Source organism: Mustela putorius, unplaced genomic scaffold, assembly GCF_011764305.1.
Source record: "Mustela putorius furo isolate JIRA1106 unplaced genomic scaffold, ASM1176430v1.1 tig00003853_pilon_pilon_pilon, whole genome shotgun sequence".
Taxonomy (NCBI): Eukaryota; Metazoa; Chordata; class Mammalia; order Carnivora; family Mustelidae; genus Mustela; species Mustela putorius.
In genome coordinates, this window is record NW_025422005.1 from 51516005 (window position 1) to 51533976 (window position 17972).

Below are 17972 nucleotides of genomic sequence, written 5' to 3' on the forward strand. Positions count from 1 at the left end.
AGGGTCCTGGGATTGAGCCCTGCATCAGGCTCCCTGCTCAGCAGGAAGCCTGCTTCTCCCTCTCCTACTTTCCCTGCTCATATTCCCTCTCTCGCTGTGTCTCTCTCTGTCAAATAAATAAAATCTTTTAAAAAAATTAAAAAGGATGAGAGAAAAAAGATTAAAATTGAATACAAATAGAAACAAGAGAACCTAACTACTTCAGGTGAATAACTAATTCTTCAAAGAACTAACCCAAGTGATGTGGAGAAAATGGAACCATTTTTCCCATGTTTGATGGGAATACAAACTGGGGCAGCCACTGTAGAAAACGGCATGGAGGTCCCTCAGAAAGTTAAAAGTAGAACTACCCTACTATCCAGTAGTCACACCACTGGGTATTTACCCCCCAAATACAAAAACACTAATTCAAAGGGATACATGCACCTCTATGATTACTGCAGCACTATTTACAATAGCCAAATTATGGAAGCAGCCCAAGTGTCCATCAATTGATGAACTGGGTAAAGAAGATGTGATACATACACATACACATACACAAACACACTGGAATATTATTCAGCCATAAAAAAGAATGAAATCTTGCCATTTGCAACAATGTGAATGGACTTAGGTAGGTACTGTATTTCACTCGTACCTGGAATTTAAGAAATAAATGAGCAAAGAAGACAAACCAATAAGCAGATTCTTTTTTTAAAATGTTTTAAAGATTTTTAAAAATTTTGTTTGTAAAAAAAAAAAAAGTAAATAAAATTTTGTTTGTTAGAGAGAGCACTAGGGAGCACAAGCTGGGGGAGTGGCACACAGGGGAGAAGCAGGTTCCCCACTGAGCAAGGAGCCTGAGTTGGAACTTGATCCCAAGACCCTGGGATCATGACCTGAGCCAAAGGCAGACTGCTTAACTGACTGAGCCACCCAAGCATTCCCCAAGAAACAGGGGATTTTTTTTTTTAACGATTTTATTTATTTATTTGACAGAGAGAGATCACAAGTAGGCAGAGAGGCAGGCAGTGAGAGAGAGAGAGAGAGGAGGAAGCAGGCTCCCTGCTGAGCAGAGAGCTCGATGTAGGACTCGATCCCAGGACCCTGAGATCGTGACCTGAGCTGAAGTCAGCGGCTTACCACTGAGCCACCCATGCATCCTAAGAAACAGATTCTTAATGACAGAGAACAAACTGATGGTTACCAGAGGGGAGCTGTGTGTGTTTGTGTGGGGGGGAATGGGTGAAATGGGTGATGAGGATTAATGTGTACAATTATCATGCTGAATACTGAGTAATGTTTCGAATTGCTGAATCACTGTATTTTACACCTGAAACTAATATAGCGCTGTTAACTACACTGGAATTAAAATAGAAAACAATATTAAAAGAGAACTAATCCACATAGTTCTGAACATAGTAATTTGTCTATATACTATCAAATTAAAGACAAAAAAGACTGCAAACAAATCTTGAATGCTTTGCAAGCTGGTTTTTAATAGCACTATGAGTGTAGGAATTCCAAAACTATTTTGTGTAAGATTAAGCAAATATGAAAATATATTGCTGCTATTAGGAGCCAAAGATCTACTGTCTCTGAGAAAGGCTGCAAACGTGGAAAGGGGAAAGCTAGGAAAAACCCTTTATCACTATAAACCCATGAATTTTAAAAAGGCTGACTAATAGAAGGAACGATGGAGTTCAAAAATCACCACTGTATAACCACTTCAGTACTATTTGACTTTGTAAGGTTCCCGTAGTAGGTGCGCACCATTTAATTCTTTGAAGAGCTCAATAGAACAAAAAGTGGAGGAAGGGAGGATTGGTTCCCAGCCTGTTTATTTTTTTTAATTGTTTTATTTTTTAAATTTCTTTTATTTTTTAGAGAGAGAACAAGAGAGCAAGCATGGAGGGGAGGGGTAGGGGGAGAGGGAAAGAGTGAATCTCAAGCAGGCTCCATGGCCAGCATGAGGCTCTATCTCATGACCCTGAGAACATGACCTGAAGTGAAATGAAGAGTTGGACCCTAAAGGCATTGAGCTACCCAGGCAACTCCCCCTACTTGCTTGTTTGAATTGGGACATTGCTCTTCTGCTCTCTTTTTTTTTTTTTTTAATTTTATTTATTTATTTGACAGAGAGAGATCACAAGTAGACAGAGAGGCAGGCAGAGAGAGAGAGAGAGAGAGAGAGGAGGAAGCAGGCTCCCTGCTGAGCAGAGAGCCCCATGCGGGACTCGATCCCAGGACCCCGAGATCATGACCTGAGCCGAAGGCAGCGGCTTAACCCACTGAGCCACCCAGGCGCCCCGCTCTTCTGCTCTTAAACTAGGATTTACACCATCAGTTTCCCTGGTTGTCAGGCCTCTGGACTTGAACTTGAATTACACCACTGGCTTTCTTAGGTCTCAAGCTTGCAGATGGTAGATGGTAGGACTTAGCCTCTCTAATTGCATGAGTCAATTCTTCACAATCAATCTATCTCTATATATGCAAATATATATATATATATACACACACACATATATATATAAACTCATCATCAGTATTTTTAAATCATTTTTTTAAAGATTACTTATTTTAGAGAGAGAACATGTGTGCGCGTGCAAGTGGGGGGAAGGGTAAAGGTAGAGGGAGAGAGAATCTCCAGCAGACTCCCTGCTGAGCACAGAGCCCAATGGGCTTAATCCCACAACTGTGAGATTATAATCTGGGCTGAAATCAAGAGTTGGATGCTTAACCAACTGAGCCACCAAAGCATCCCAATACATTTTAATTATTAATAACAATTACATCAATGCCATTTTATTATCAACTGTTATATTTTATTAATACTATATTATTATTATATTATTACATGTATATGTCTCTGCACTTGGTTCTGTTTCTCTGGACAACCCTAACTTACACAATTTCCAAAACAAAATATAAAATGCTATATTGGGGTGCCTGGGTGGGTCAGTTCTTAGGTGTCTGCCTTTGGCTCAGGTCATGTTCCCAGAGTCCTGGGATCAAGCCCCATATTGGGCTCCCTGCTTGGCAGGAAACCTGCTTCTCCCTCTCCAGCTCCCCTGTGCTTGTGTTCCCTCTCTCACTCTATCATAAATAAATAAAATCTAAAAATAAATTAAAAAATAAAATGTTATATCATTTAAAACTGATGTATACATGTGAAGTGTTCAATTTAATTTCAGGTTTTCAAAAATCAAGGCTTTAGAATGGGTTTACAAGATAATAGAAGAAATCCAAACAAATGGAACAAATGAAGAACCCATTATTAAAGCTAGTAAAATGGCTTTATTGACTGGGATTGACTCATTATATAATGAGTGCAAAAAAAAAAATCAGCAAGCCTATTTTTATCTTTTGTAAAATATCCTGGGCTTGTCCTTAAGTTCACTAATTCTAATATCAAGTAATGGAATGATACACATAAGTAACAGGGATCTTTAGAACTAAATATTAAGAGAAATTAAATAAATACAGGCAAATCCCTAAATGATTCATAACAAGGGTTCTTGTTCCCTTGCTACTTGAAAGCTCACTGCTACAAGAGCTATTGTTAAAAATCTGGCACTGTAAGCAAATCGATGGGTTCAGAAGAATTAAGGAAGGGATAAAAGTATAAAAAGTCAGAATAGCGTAAGGGGGGCTGATTGGGCAGAAAGCAAGGTTAAGTTTTGCTTTTTTATGTGGTATTCTGTTGTCCAAAAAATTTTCCTCCTTCACTGCCTACTTTTATTCCTAAGTTTGTTATACTTCCTATAATTATATCAGAAGTTCATTTGGTTTAGCAGGTATCTGCTTTAATTTATTTAATTTTTAAAACTTAAATTCAATTAATTAACATATAGTATATTATTAGTTTCAGAGACAGAGTTCAATGATTCATCAGTTTACACAACACCCATGTATCTGCTTTCAAATATAAAATCATACGTTTCAAAATGTGTTACTTGCCACTTGCTCTCACTGTATATCCTTTTGTAAAATTTCTTTTTCTGTGTGTATACATTGCCAATTAAAAAATACACGAAATAAGTTAAACAAAAAGAGAATTCTTTCCCTTTTTGGGGAAAGATTTTTAATTTTTTTTTTTTTTTTTAGGGAGAGCATCAGTGGGAGGAGAAGCAAATCTGAAGGAGCCTCCATGCTGAAGGGAGCTCAATGCAGGGTTTCATGACCCTGAGATCATGACCTAAGCTGAAACCAGGAGTTGGATGTTTAACCAACTGAGCCACCTGGGAACCCAAAGAACGCTTTCCTCTTAATATCTGGTTGCAATGGGTTTCACTGAGGAAATGGGAACTTTGCTAGGGGAAGGAAGGAGTAGTAATTTACAACAAAAATACTTGTGGGACAGGGAAAATGAAAATATTTGGAGCTGGGGGAGCGTGGCTAGGAAAAGCATCTAGTAAAAGCAAATAAAGGAGATATGATGGTAGATGTAGGAGATGCCAAACAAAGAAATTTCTTTGTGAAACATTTCTCTTTGTCCTTGTCATACTCTAAATGGCATTCAATTTTTGCATACTTTACTCTAGACTAGTACCGATTAATACTATAGTTCAGCTACATTATGAAAAAAGAAACAGACTTCTGGGGTCATAACCACTAGTTACAACACTATTTATATGGAAAATGCATTCTGAATTCCACTTAAATGAGTAAAAAATTTTTGAAACATAACTTATAACTTATTTCTAAGTTTGGCAAAGTATATTAACTTACAACATAAAGCCATAAGCTCCCAATTTCATTTTTACCCACCCATCATATTGCATAGCACAAACACAACATAGCTGAAAGGGTCAATGAGCTGAACATAAGAACTACTTTGAAAATTTAACCCTCTCTTCTGGTTAATTCAATTTTCCAGCCTCGGTGGATAGATATAACTATTCTTCCTAGAATATACAGAAGTAGGTTTTTGTAAATACTATCTTCATTCAAGGCAGCATTGGCTGGCCAGTATGAAAATAGTTGGGTGCTGGGATATAAGCATGCTGGGTTCCTCTGGATCACTTACTCTGCTGGCTTCATTCACTGTGTTCCTAGCTCTTGAACCAGCTCTTTGTTAGGCACTATGTTCCCAGACGAGGGATTACTTTTCCATCCATATAAAATCTGAAAAGGTTGTTTTTCCCCAGATTTATCTTAAGTGGGTCTCTTATTCATGGACTGGGAAGCTGTGCTCAATGAATATTAAAATTAAGATCTCACAGGGGCACCTGAGTGGCTCAGTCAGTTGAGTGTTCAACTCTTGGTTTTCTCTTAGGTCATGATTTCACGGTCCTGAAATTGAGCCCTGCATGGGCTCTGCACTTAGTGGGGAGTTTGCTTGAGATTTTTCTCTTTCCCTCTCCCACTCCTCAGCCGACTTGCACTCTCTCTTTCTCTCAAATGAAGAAATATTTTTAAAAAGTTAAGATATCACATATCATGATCACATGAACCCTTCAAAATGCATCACAAAATATTTTACTTCTTTAAAAAAGAATATATCGACTCAGGTATAAACTATTTTTTAATTTTTGCAAATAAGTTATTTCTCTTACATTATTACTTTAAGAAATATGACTCTTTTCTTTCAAGACATGTATTTATTATTTCAAAAATAATAAACTTACTCATCATTGTCCTTTGTTGTAGATTTCTTCCTTTTGGTTAAACTGAGGTGACTCAATTTTTTCCTCTTTCCTATATACATAGAGTAAAAAGAAGAACTTAAAGTTAAGGGGGAAATTGTCAAATTTTAAATAGAATTTAGATCACGAAACTTTAGATAGAGAATAAAAAGGTAGACTAATGAAAGAGAAGTAAAGAAAAAGTATCCTAAAAGTGGCTATAGAAAAGAAAAATCACTATTATGAATAATTTTTCAATAGCTATTTTTTAAAATTTCCCAATATCCCAATACTTTATTCATAATGACTTTATGTAGAAAAAAACGAAACTTTAGAGATAAAGGATACTTTCATCAGATATTTCAATAAACAATATCATCTTAAAGTTTCCAGTTTGTATTATTTCACTCCTATTTTTTGCCTCAAAGTTAACAATGGGTTGGTGATTTTTGTTTTTTAAAGATTTTATTTGTTTATTTGACAGAGAGAGAGATTACAAGTAGGCAGAGAGGCAGGCAGAGAGAGAGGGAGAAGCAGAGAGCTCAATGCACGGCTTGATCCCAGGACCCTGGGATCATGACCTGAGTCAAAGGCAGAGGCTTAACCCACTGAGCCACCCTGGTGCCCCGGTTGGTGATATTTATATCTACAAAACAGTAAGTTTCTAGTGATGTCACAGTAAAATAAATTTGATAAATGTGCCTGACTTTAAAAGCATATTGAAAAAATGCATAATGATTTACTAAATTCTTGGAAAGATCCTGTGTGTGGGGTTGAAAGGTAAATTTGATTTTACAGCCTAGTAGAATATGATGTTTGTACTTATTAGTGGTCAAGTAGATAATTGTTTAATGAGTTCTCCATTTAGTTGTTGGTTCTACTGTACTTCATGGTACAGTATAACATACACTTCAAACATATTTGATGTATAACAAGTATTTGAGGACATATTAGCAAAAAAACAATCTTTTTTTTTTTAAGGATTTTATTTATTTATTTGACAGACAGAGAACATAAGTAGACAGAGGCAGGCAGATAGAGAGGAAGGGAAGCAGGCCCCCTGCTGAGCAGAGAGCCCGATATGGGACTCGATCCCAGGACCCTGAGATCATGACCCGAGCAGAAGGCAGCGGCCCAACCCACTGAGCCACCCAGGCGCCCAGCAAAAAAATTCTTAATATCTTACATACACTGCCTTTAATAAATGTTTATTGAGTGAATAAGCAAGCAAATAAATGAATAATTGAAACTTTTTACTACTAATGAAGTCCAAAGAAATCATTTTTTAAATGTATAGTTGGTGACAACCTCCTTACACTATGTATTATTATGTTGTTCCATTTGTTTAACAACTGGCACAGGAACTATTACTTAACTCAATGTCCTTATTCTTCACAAAGGAAAAACAGATGAAATAAATTTTATTATTTCATGTAACCCAATATACTCAAAATACTACAATTTTGACACATAATAATATAAAATTATTAGTGAGATCATTCATATTCTCTTTCTCACACTGTCTTTGATACATGGTGCATATTTTATGCTTATAGCACATCTCAGTGCAGATAAGCCACACTCCAAATGCTCTGTGTCTACATGAATTGGAAAGTATAGCTCCATGTACTACTGCAGGAGGATCCGATACTTCTAGATGAAATAACAGGAAGGCAATTTCTTTAAATTTTCAAACATAATTCATTAACATATTAATGTACTGTCTGGAACAGACTTCCCAATGCTGGTTGACACTTTTCCTTCATTTAATTTTTTTTTTAACAGAAGCTGTTTTGTTGTTTGCTTCCTTTTTAAAAAGAATTTTTTATTTTATTTATTCTTTATTATATTATAATCTTTTATTAATATATTTATATTATAATATTAATTAATTAATTAATTAATTAATTTGACAGAGAGAGAGAAATCATAAGTAGGCAGAAAGGCAGACAGAGAGAGACTGGGAAGCCGGCTCCCTGCTGAGCAGAAAGCCTGGTGCAGGCCTCAACCCCAGGACCCTGAGACCATGACCTGAGCTGACGGCAGAGGCTTAACCCACTGAGCCACCCAGGCACCCTTTTCCTTCACTTAATTTTTATTCCATTATTCTTACTTGCTCTTATTACTAGGGGAAAAGCTTACTTAATGTATATTTTCTATTCTCTGATATTTAAAATTTCACTGAGTAAGTTGGTTCAGAAACTGATGAACAATAACTTCCCTCATTGTTACTTTAGATCTTATAGATTCTCTCAAAAAAAACCCCAAAAAACAAACAAACAAAAAAACCAAAAACCAAAAAAAACCCTAAAACTGTATCATAACTAAATTAACTCAAAATAGTCTTTAATTCTAAAAAGAGAAAAAGTTATGATTTAGAGATCTTCCTAAAGTACTGGTTATCTCTCTCATTTTAACTTTTCATTATTTGACTTGTCTCTACCCTTAAATTCCAAATAGTAAGAGTTTATTTAACAAAGCATTAAAGGGAAAAACAGTAACAATATTTTATTTATGACTTTAGAGAACTCTTGAGGAAAAAAAAATTTGTTAAAATCCATCTTTCTTAAAGAAAAAAATCAAGCTGGGTATGAAATCCCCTGATACACATTAAACCTTATTTTCAGAAAATCTTTGCCTAAAGGTTAATACTAATTTCCTGAATTTTGTGCTATGCTGTCTGCATTCAATAAAGGTCCACAATTAAATGTTAAAATTCCTTTGTTCCTTTAACTTGTAATTAATTTTCACATTTTAGTACCATCAGTCAATAAAGTTAGGTGAGAAATAGTAAAAGAATGCTTTATTTGAATTTTCACCAGGTGTTCAATGCCTGCTGAAACATTTTTATTATGGTAAGGGGATTAGATATCTTATTCTATAAAATATAATCAATAGCATTAATCTCAATCTTCTTATAGAAGGACTTACATTTCTAATATACTTTTCCAATTGCTAAATAGGAGGAGTTTTATATCTCTAAGAATAACACTTGGATCAGTCAGCAGAGACTATTGGGACTCCAATATATTATTAAGAGTATTCCAGTTACTGGGGTTCCTTGGTGGTCCAGTCGGTTATAGCATCTGACTCTTGATTTTGGTTCAGGTCATGAATTCAGGGTTGTGAGATCCAGCCCTGCATTTGGCTCTGTGACTTGGGATTCTCTCACTCCCTCTCCCTCTGCCCCTCTACCCCCCTAAAAAAAGAAGAAAAAAGAAAGAGTATTCCAGTTACTAATAACTGCTTTCTTTATTTCATTTCATTCTATTAGCAATTAACATACAGTAAACAGCTGTAGATTCTATACAGACTTTTTCTTGCTAGGTTATATATAACAAATACTTGTGAATGTGATTTCCTTTAAAGACAGTTTCATAAAACACTGGTGAAATATGTACCATCGCTGAATCTGGGCTACATTCAAAATTGTATTCGGGGGCACCTGGGTGGCTCAGTAAGCCTCTGCCTTTGGCGCAGGTCATGGTCTCAAGGTCCCTGCATGGAGTCCTGCATCAGGCTCTCTGCTTAGTAGGGAGCCTGCTTCCTGCCCCCCCCCACCCCTGCTCTGCCTACCTGTCTACCTACTTGTGATCTCTGTCTGTCAAATAAATAAAATCTTAAAAAAAAAAAGAAAACTACCCTTTAACAAACAAACCAACCAAAATTGTATTTGGACTTTCTGGTAAGGCTCAGGGAGCCCCTTCTCTAACTAATGAAGATAATTTTCAACAGATCATGATGTTTAGAAATATAATCAATGATGTTAATGGTAACAGCTAACACTTAAATAGTATTTTTAGGACCAGGCACTGTTTTAAATGTTACATATATATTGAGGCACCTGGGTGGCTCAGTGGGTTAAAGCCTCTGCCTTTGGCTCGGGTCATGATCCCGGGGTCCGGGGATCGAGCCCCACGTCCGGCTCTCTGCTCAGCAGGGAGCCTGCTTCCTTTCCTCTCTCTCTGCCTCTCTGCCTCCCTGTGATTTCTGTCTGTCAAAATAAATAAAATCTTAAATGTTACATATATAAACTAATCTGCAAAACTCTGCATTGGTCACTCTTATTCCCATTTTACAGGTGAGGAAACAGAGGCACAGAATAGCCACATATCTTATCCAAGGCTCTAAACTAGTAAGTGGCAGAGTTAGGATCCGAGTCCAACATCCAACCCACTGAGCCACTCAGATACCCCGAAATCATGTTATTCTTTTAATTAACCAAATTATTACTATTAAACAAGAGTGGAGAGCAAAGAAATGCTTTAGAGGATCAATTTATGAAAAATAACAATGTTAATGGTTCTTTTTTTAAAATTCAAAATACCTTTATTGAGTCCCATGGAAGAAATGTAATATTCTTAAAATATTACCTATATTATTGAACAGAAAGGTATCAATGAGAAAATTAGAATTGCTTTTTAGCTACTAAAACATTAATATTTGAGAAGTAGAATGGTAAGTTTTAAAATCTTTCATCCGAATTAGATTGTAGACCACATTAAGAAGCATTTGGCCCATATATCTCAAACTGCTCATCATATATTTAAGCTGATAGTAATTTATCAGCTCCTTTGAAATACATATTGTTCCTTTTCCCACTTAAAAAGAAATCAGTCTTGCCAGAGGTCTACCATTTGATTAGTCTTTTCAAAGAAACTGCTTTTGATTTTGTTGCTTTTCTTTATCACTGCCTTGTTTTCTATTTAACACTTTATTTGTATTTAATATCTTTTATCTTTTACTATTTCCTTTCTTGTATTTCTTGGGATTCATTCTATTCTTTTTCCATCCTTCTGAGTTAAATGCTTGGCTTATTAGTTTTCAATCATTCTTCCTTCCTAAATATATGCATTTATAAGTATAAAATTTCCACTAAGGACTGTTTTAGTATAATTCAGTATTTAAAGTTTTCCTCTAAGTTTTTATTGTCATCATCATTCAATTCTAAATATTTTATATATTCCATTATGATTTTTCTGAACAATGAATTATTTAGAAGGTTCTAGGTTTCCAAACACATGGGCTAAAATTTTTAGAGGGCTGCCTTTTTATTATTGATTCCTAACTACACAAAATTTTGGTCAGAGAATGTGACAGCAATTTTAGTATTTTGAGACTCCAGACTGGTTATATTTTTGTAAAAGTTTTTGTAAAACACATGCTTTATCATGTGTTGGGTATTACACTTGTTTGACCACAGCTCATTAGATCACACTTGCTGGCTATGTTCAAATTGTTTATACCCTTCCTAAGTTTTATTAATTTCATCAGTTTCTGAAGGAGGTACTTTAAAATTTACTATAATTAGGGATTTGTGAGTCTCTTCTTGTACTCCTGTCCTATTTCATTATGTTTTGTTTTTGTTTTAGATGCACATAGTTTCAGGAAACTTTTTCTAGTAGTGACTCTTCCTTTCTCTCACTATGAATAGATTCATGTATTTTCAATAGAGCTTTTTTTTGTCTTCACTTCTATTTTTGTCTACATTAATATTCTTACAACAGCTATTAATTTTTTAAAGTCAATATTTGCTTTGTTTTTTTTCTATCCCTTTACATTTAATCATCCTATGTCTTTAAGCCTAAACAATAACGATATTAATAAAAACAGTATGTATTGAAAACTTACTACATGCCAGGCCATGTTCTGAGTGCTTTTTGTATATTACATTATCTAATTCTCACAACAATTCTGAGGTAGAAACTATCATTTTCCCCATTTTTACAGGCAAGTAAATAAAACACACACACACACACACACACACACACGCGCACGCACAATTATAAAGTCAGTTAACAGATATTCTTCTGCTCTCTAAAAATTATAAGAATCTTAAAACACTTTAGCTTCTTTTGCTTCCTCATCAGTATTCCATGCTATTATAGTCTATTATTTGTTTTTAACCCCATCTTAAATTGTTTGTCTTTTTTTCTATAGTCAGCAAAATTTGTAGTCACATTTTTTGTATTTGGATTTATAATTAAATTTGCCAACATGTTTGCTAATTTATTTTCTTACCATTGCTCTCTGCATTCCATTCCTTTACCTGAGGCTCAGTTTACTTCTACAAGTACATTTTTTAGTAGTCCCTTCAGGGAGTCTCTCTGAATGATAAATTCTCTCAGACTTTGTCTGAAAAAAAAAATCTTTATTTCATCTTCATTCCTAAATAAAAATATTCATCTTTGATTTTTAGTTGGTATTATTCCACTTCCTGCTGAAGTCTGTTGATATAAATGAAAAGTCTACAATCGGTCTGTCATTTCCTTGGGGGTTATATGTCTTTCCTCTGGTGGCCTTTAAAATTTTCTCTTTGTCTTTGACAATTTGCAATTTTACCATATGACTATGTGTGGATTTGTTTTTATTCATCCTGCTCATACTAAGTATGCTATTCCAATCTGGAAATTCTCATCTTTCCTTAAACTGTGAAATTGAAATTATGAAAAACTGATAGTCCTTTTATCTTAGAATACTGCTTCAGCCCATTTTCTTTATTTCCTCCTTGTGCAACTCCTATCTGACATGTATTGGAGCTTCTTAGTCTATTCAACATTTCTCTTTACCATTATATCATGGTCTCCATTTCTCTATCTCTGTGTTATCACATTGCTACAGTCTGGCTGATTTCTACAGATCTATTATCTAATTCACAAATATTCTCTTTGACTATGCAAATTTGTTGTTTATCCTTCTACTCTAATTATTAAATAATAAGTTTGATGCATCCTTCGTCTTTATTGAAAAGCATAATAGTTTGGAGAAATTTGCTTAAGGGGCAGAGGAGGGCCGCAATATAATGATAACACACACATACAAACATATATAACAAGGAAAAATATATATGATGGTAAGTAAATAAATATATTTCTCTCAAAAGTATAAACTCACTTTTTTTTTTTTAAAGATTTTTTTAATTTATTTGACAGAGAGATCACAAGCAGGCAGAGAGGCAGAGAGAAGCAGGCTCCCCGCTGAGCAGAGAGCTGGACGTGGGGCTCGATCCCAGGACCCTGAGATCATGACCTGAGCCGAAGGCAGTGGCTTAACCCACTGAGCCACCCAGGCACCCCATAAACTCACTTTTTTTTTTTATAAACTCACTTTTTAAATTAAATACATATCTCTCAAAAGTATAAACTCACTCACCCTGTTTTTGGCCCACATGGGGCCAAAAGAAGTCTAAGTAGAGAGAAGAATTAGGAACAGAGTTTTCTTTTTTTAATACGTATAAATGTATTTAAATGTAATAATAAATCTTCTATTCACATAGTACATAGTTCAAATGTACATAGAAAATACATATAAATACCTAGAGGAAGAGTATTCCAGAAGGAATACAGGCTGAGACCTGTAAATGCAATGACCTTGTGGCAGGAAGGGGTTTAACATGATTGATGAATAGCAAGAAAGTAAGAGTGGTTAAAGTAGTGTAAACATGGGAAGGGTAACAGAAAAGGAGATAGACGAGGTGGTCAGAAATTTGATGATGTATGGCCTTAGAAGTTATGATTAGGTTTTGAATTATATCCCAAGTGTGATGGGAAGTGGATTGCACTTAAAATGCCCTTGAAAATGCTATTTAAATAAAAGTACTTATTTAAGTGGCATCTTATGTTTTGTACAATATTTAAAAACTGAGAATTGTTAATAGAAATTATGAGATCATAACTTAAATTATGATCTCATGGAACTTACATGGAACTTTTACTTTATGACTCAGGATTTCTTATTTCTAAAACATGTATAACATATTAGGACAAGCAATGTAATGATTACAAATGACATAATGTGATATAAGATCCTAGAGAAGTCTATGTTGAGACTTTTTATATATATATATATATATATATATCAAAGAGTATATGAAACATATATATGTGTACAGTTTAATGAATCAGTGTAACCACTATTTAAGTTAAAAAATAGAATATTACCAGTACCTCAGGAACACTTGCTATATGACTTTTTAAAAAAGAGCTTACTTAGTACTATAATCTGTGATAATTATCCACTTAAATGTCAACCAGGATCATGTGACCAATCTTTTTATGGGCAAAAGGAATGTTCCCTTAAGTCCATATTTAATTTCAATATGGAAATTGAGTATGTACACTTAAAATCTATTCATATTTCAGTATAGAGATGTGCCATCTCTAAGGCACTAATTTTTAATTTTAAACAAAAGATAAATTAAGTGTATTAAAAACAGATAGAGCTTGAAGAAAATGTATACATCTTCATACATTTTTGTGAAAGCAAACCTAATAGTAATAGCTTTAAGATAAAAAGCACTAGGTTTAAGTAAAATAAAAGTCAATCAAAAGTTTAAGATCTCATTATAGGTTTCATTACAACAAATTAGGTAAAATGAGACTTCTTTGTTTCTGTGTAGCTTCTAGTATATTCTTAGCACTCAATAAATGTTAAACAATAAAATATGAATTAGGCTAATCACAGCACATCTAAAATATATTTTATTAAATTTGAGCCTACTTAGAATTTTATATTATAGAAACCTGACATGTTGCTGATTCATGACCTTTTATAATATTAAAAATTAAGTCTATGAAATCTACAATCATATATCTTTTAAATAAATATTTTAGCAATAAACTATGAGAGAACAGAAATATGCATGGTCAAAATTAAACTAAATATTTTAAAATAAACAATTTCATAATAAAATTAGGTTATTCTCTAGTGGAAAACCCTACAAATTTTTTTGCAAATGCATTTAAGATAGTAAAGGAAAAGAAGGGAATGAAATATAATAAATAAAAGCAAGCTATATAAAGATAAACGAAATGTGGATAAAACTAAATGGACAACATGAATAAAAATAACATTTATAAGTATCTCTCTTAAACTGTAGTGCAGCAGTACCTGAATTATATGCCCTTTAATTTATGCACATGATGGATAGCTTGTTAAGGGGTATATCTGTAACCACTATAATTGATAGTAGCTGAAGGCAGTCAGACCATAATTTCTATTTAATGGATGGGATAGTAATGGAACAAAGTCTGCAGTAGCATTTTAAAATAAATGCCTAGAAAGTTTACATTTATGTCCAAAATCATACCTATATATTCTAGACTTCTTTATGTTGAATTCCTTAAGAAAAAAACAGTTGCAGCAAGACCCATATATTATTAAATAAAAATTCTGATTTAACCAGTAACTAGAAAAATATGACAATAAATGGAAAAGAATGTTCAACTAACCATTTGATGGTTCATTTTTGTGCTCTTGTTCTATAGAGCTTGCAGGAGAAGCAAATGGGCTCATTTGACAAGTTCCAGTTGTTGGAGAGTAAGTTATAATACTTTTCTTCCTTGTGATTTTTGAAGAATCGAATGACTGAAAATAAATATTAATTTGAGACAAAAATACTTATGTTTAGTTCTTTGAGAATGCCTTTTAAAACTTGTAAAATTCAAACCAGCATTATTATCCTTGCTCTTTCTTTTCAGAATTTAAATACACTCAATTATCATTTCCAAAATGAACACTATTCTTAAAGTTCTGTAGATATTTCAGGTCTCCATACTGACTAGAGCATCTCAATTAGGTTATTTGTGAAAATTTAATATTAAAGGTTTACTACCTTCTGAGATGGTATTTCCAAACAGTTTAGAGATGACTGACTCTTCCAGTTACATCCTGAGTTGAGCTGTCTGCTGAACCTGAGGTATAATTATGGGCTGGGCCAGGGAAACTCTCAGAAGTACTGGTAGTAAAACCCACCACAAGGAAATCCTAGGAGGGGTAAGTGCTTTCTTAAACCTTCACAAAGTTGCTCTGACATGGTGACTTGTCTTAAGAATAAGCAAAATAATGTTGGGGCACCTGGGTGGCTCAGTGGGTTAAGCCTCTGCCTTAAACTCAGGTCATGATCTCAGGGTCCTGGGATCGAGCCCTGCACTGGGCTCTCTGCTCAGCAGGGAGTCTGCTTCCCCACCCCTCTCTGCCTGCCTCTCTGCCTACTTGTGATCTCTCTCTCTCTGTCATATAAATAAATAAAATCTTTACAAAAAATAATCAAAATAATGTTCAAACAATTGAGTATTAACATTTAAGGCCCTTGGGACGCCTGGGTGGCTCAGTTGGTTGGGCAGCTGCCTTCGGCTCAGGTCATGATCCCAGCGTCTTGGGATCGAGTCCCACATCGGGCTCCTTGCTCCACGGGGAGCCTGCTTCTCCCTCTGACTCTGCCTGCCTCTCTGCCTGTCCTCACTCTTGCTCTCTCTCTCTCTCTGACAAATAAATAAATAAAATCTTTAAAAAAAAAAAAAAACAAAAAAACCATTTAAGGCCCTTGAGAATTCGGCCTATCCTATAGGATATCCTTCTATCCTCTCCTCTGTTCCTTACACACCTTGTGCATACCTCTCATTGGAGACTATCGACTCCATAAGATTACAAATTATTTTAATAATCTTTTACATTTCTGTCTGCCCCATTAAAATCTGAATTCCTAAAAATAAATATTTCTTCATCTTTGTGGTCTAGAACTCAAAAATCTGTAATGAATGAATGATGTAAAAGGAATAGTCCAATAACTTTGGCCAAGCCACTCTGAATTCATTCATTTGTTCATTAGTTCATTCTTCCAATATGAAATGACACCCATATCCCAGCCACTTAGATTAAACACATTCGGGCCACAGCTCATTCTGTGATCCTAGGCTGGAATGTCCTTTCTTATCTTCCCCAGGATGAAATTGTTCTTCAGTTTAGGTCCCCATTTATGATCCACTTCCTCCAAACATCCATTATCACACTATTAATTTCTTGTTCTTCTAAATTCCTTTTAAACTCTTTTCTGTAATGCTTACTAATCACCCAGAGCTTGCTAACTAATGTGTACAAAGAAAGAGAAAAAATTATTCTGGCCTCATGAACAGCAGAGAAGTGTCCAAACAGTAGTAGAGGTCTTAACTACCTAACAGTAGTATAGGTGCTACAAGAATTGAGAGGAAAGGAAAATCAAAGTGGGCTGCAGTAATTTTACAGAAGGATTTTTTTTAAAGATTTTATTTATTTATTTGATAGAGAGACAGTGAGAGAGAGCGTGAACAAGGAGAAGGTCAGAGGGAGAAGCAGACTCCCCATGGAGCTGGGAGCCCAATGCAGGACTCGATCCCGGGGCTCCAGGATCATGACCTGAGCTGAAGGCAGTCGTCCAGCCAACTGAGCCACCCAGGCACCCTTACAGAAGGATTCTTGTGAGGAGGAAAGATGAGGCTTAGATAAGCAAAAATGAAAGGTATGAAAAACCTGAAATCTAGAAGTGCTACAGATGGCATAGACTGGATTTAGGGGATTAAAAAAGGTCTGAAGGTTATGATGTTACTAACATTGTAGAATTAAACTTATTTTGGTAGCTGACTTGAAATAGTTATATAATTCTCCATTGTCAATGATTCTTGATATCTAAGACATCTTGGCAAAAATAGTGGCTGTGTCACCTTTTTCAATAATCTTGGTATTATTTCCAGTATCTATAGCATCAATTTTTTTTTTTACAGTTAAGGTTTTAAATGATAAATACTTTTCCATATTGGGGAACCAGAAGGCTTTCCATTCTTTATTTTATGTATCCACGGTAGCCACAAATGTAACCAATATCTTTTTTAAAAATCAAACTATAATATCAAGTTATAACTCTAAAGCAATCTTTATTGTAGGGTGAAAAGATTTTTAAGTCTCTTTATCAGATGTTTATTATTACCTCTCCATCTTGAGTTTTCACCTGTTTGTATGTATTTAGTCATAAACTATGACATTTATCCAATCCTACCCTACCTTTCCAAGAATTTATTGCCCAGAACTATTTCACTGTATATGTACAAGAAATGGAAGTCACTACACTAATGTACATTTATGTCAATCTGTTTTCCTATTTTATCAAAAAATTTTTTCCAATTGCCAAATATCTAAACATTACCTATAGATCATACATTTCTCCTTGAAAACCATTTTCTAGCTTTCATAAAATAAGTCTGTGTGTGTTTGTGTGTGTGTGTGTGGTATTTTTTCCCCCATATCTTAAAATACTTAAACTTTTTGGGTCGGGGAGTGGGGGGAGAGGAGGGGAAAAATCCCAAGACTTCTCTGCTGCTTTCTTTTTTAGGCCATTTGTGTTAGTTAAGAGGAAAAATGTCTGTCTACAATTATTATACAAAGAGGGAAAAATGAAATTCTACCTTCCCTTACTATCCCACTAAATGTTCTTCAGTAATTAACACATTCTTATATACCTGACTGCTGATATATGCAAAGGCATAATCTTACTTCTCTAAGATTTTTTTTCCCCCTCAAAAGTTTTGTCCAGGTCCTCTAACTTTAAAACCCAGA

The 17972-nt window shown here is 34.7% G+C and overlaps 1 protein-coding gene across 5 annotated transcripts in view; it reads right to left on the reverse strand.

The window, feature by feature from the left end:
- Positions 1-17972, reverse strand: part of LOC101691488 (integrin subunit beta 3 binding protein) — a 69927-nt gene that overhangs the window by 20902 nt on the left and 31053 nt on the right. For all 5 annotated transcript variants that reach the window (XM_045064662.1, XM_045064660.1, XM_045064659.1 and 2 more), the window contains 2 exons: positions 14837-14972; positions 5610-5679 (listed from right to left, as the gene is read on the reverse strand). In XM_045064662.1, coding sequence (XP_044920597.1) covers positions 5610-5679; positions 14837-14900 — 134 coding nt within the window. In that variant the 5' untranslated portion in view covers positions 14901-14972. The remainder of the gene's footprint in view (positions 1-5609; positions 5680-14836; positions 14973-17972) is intronic.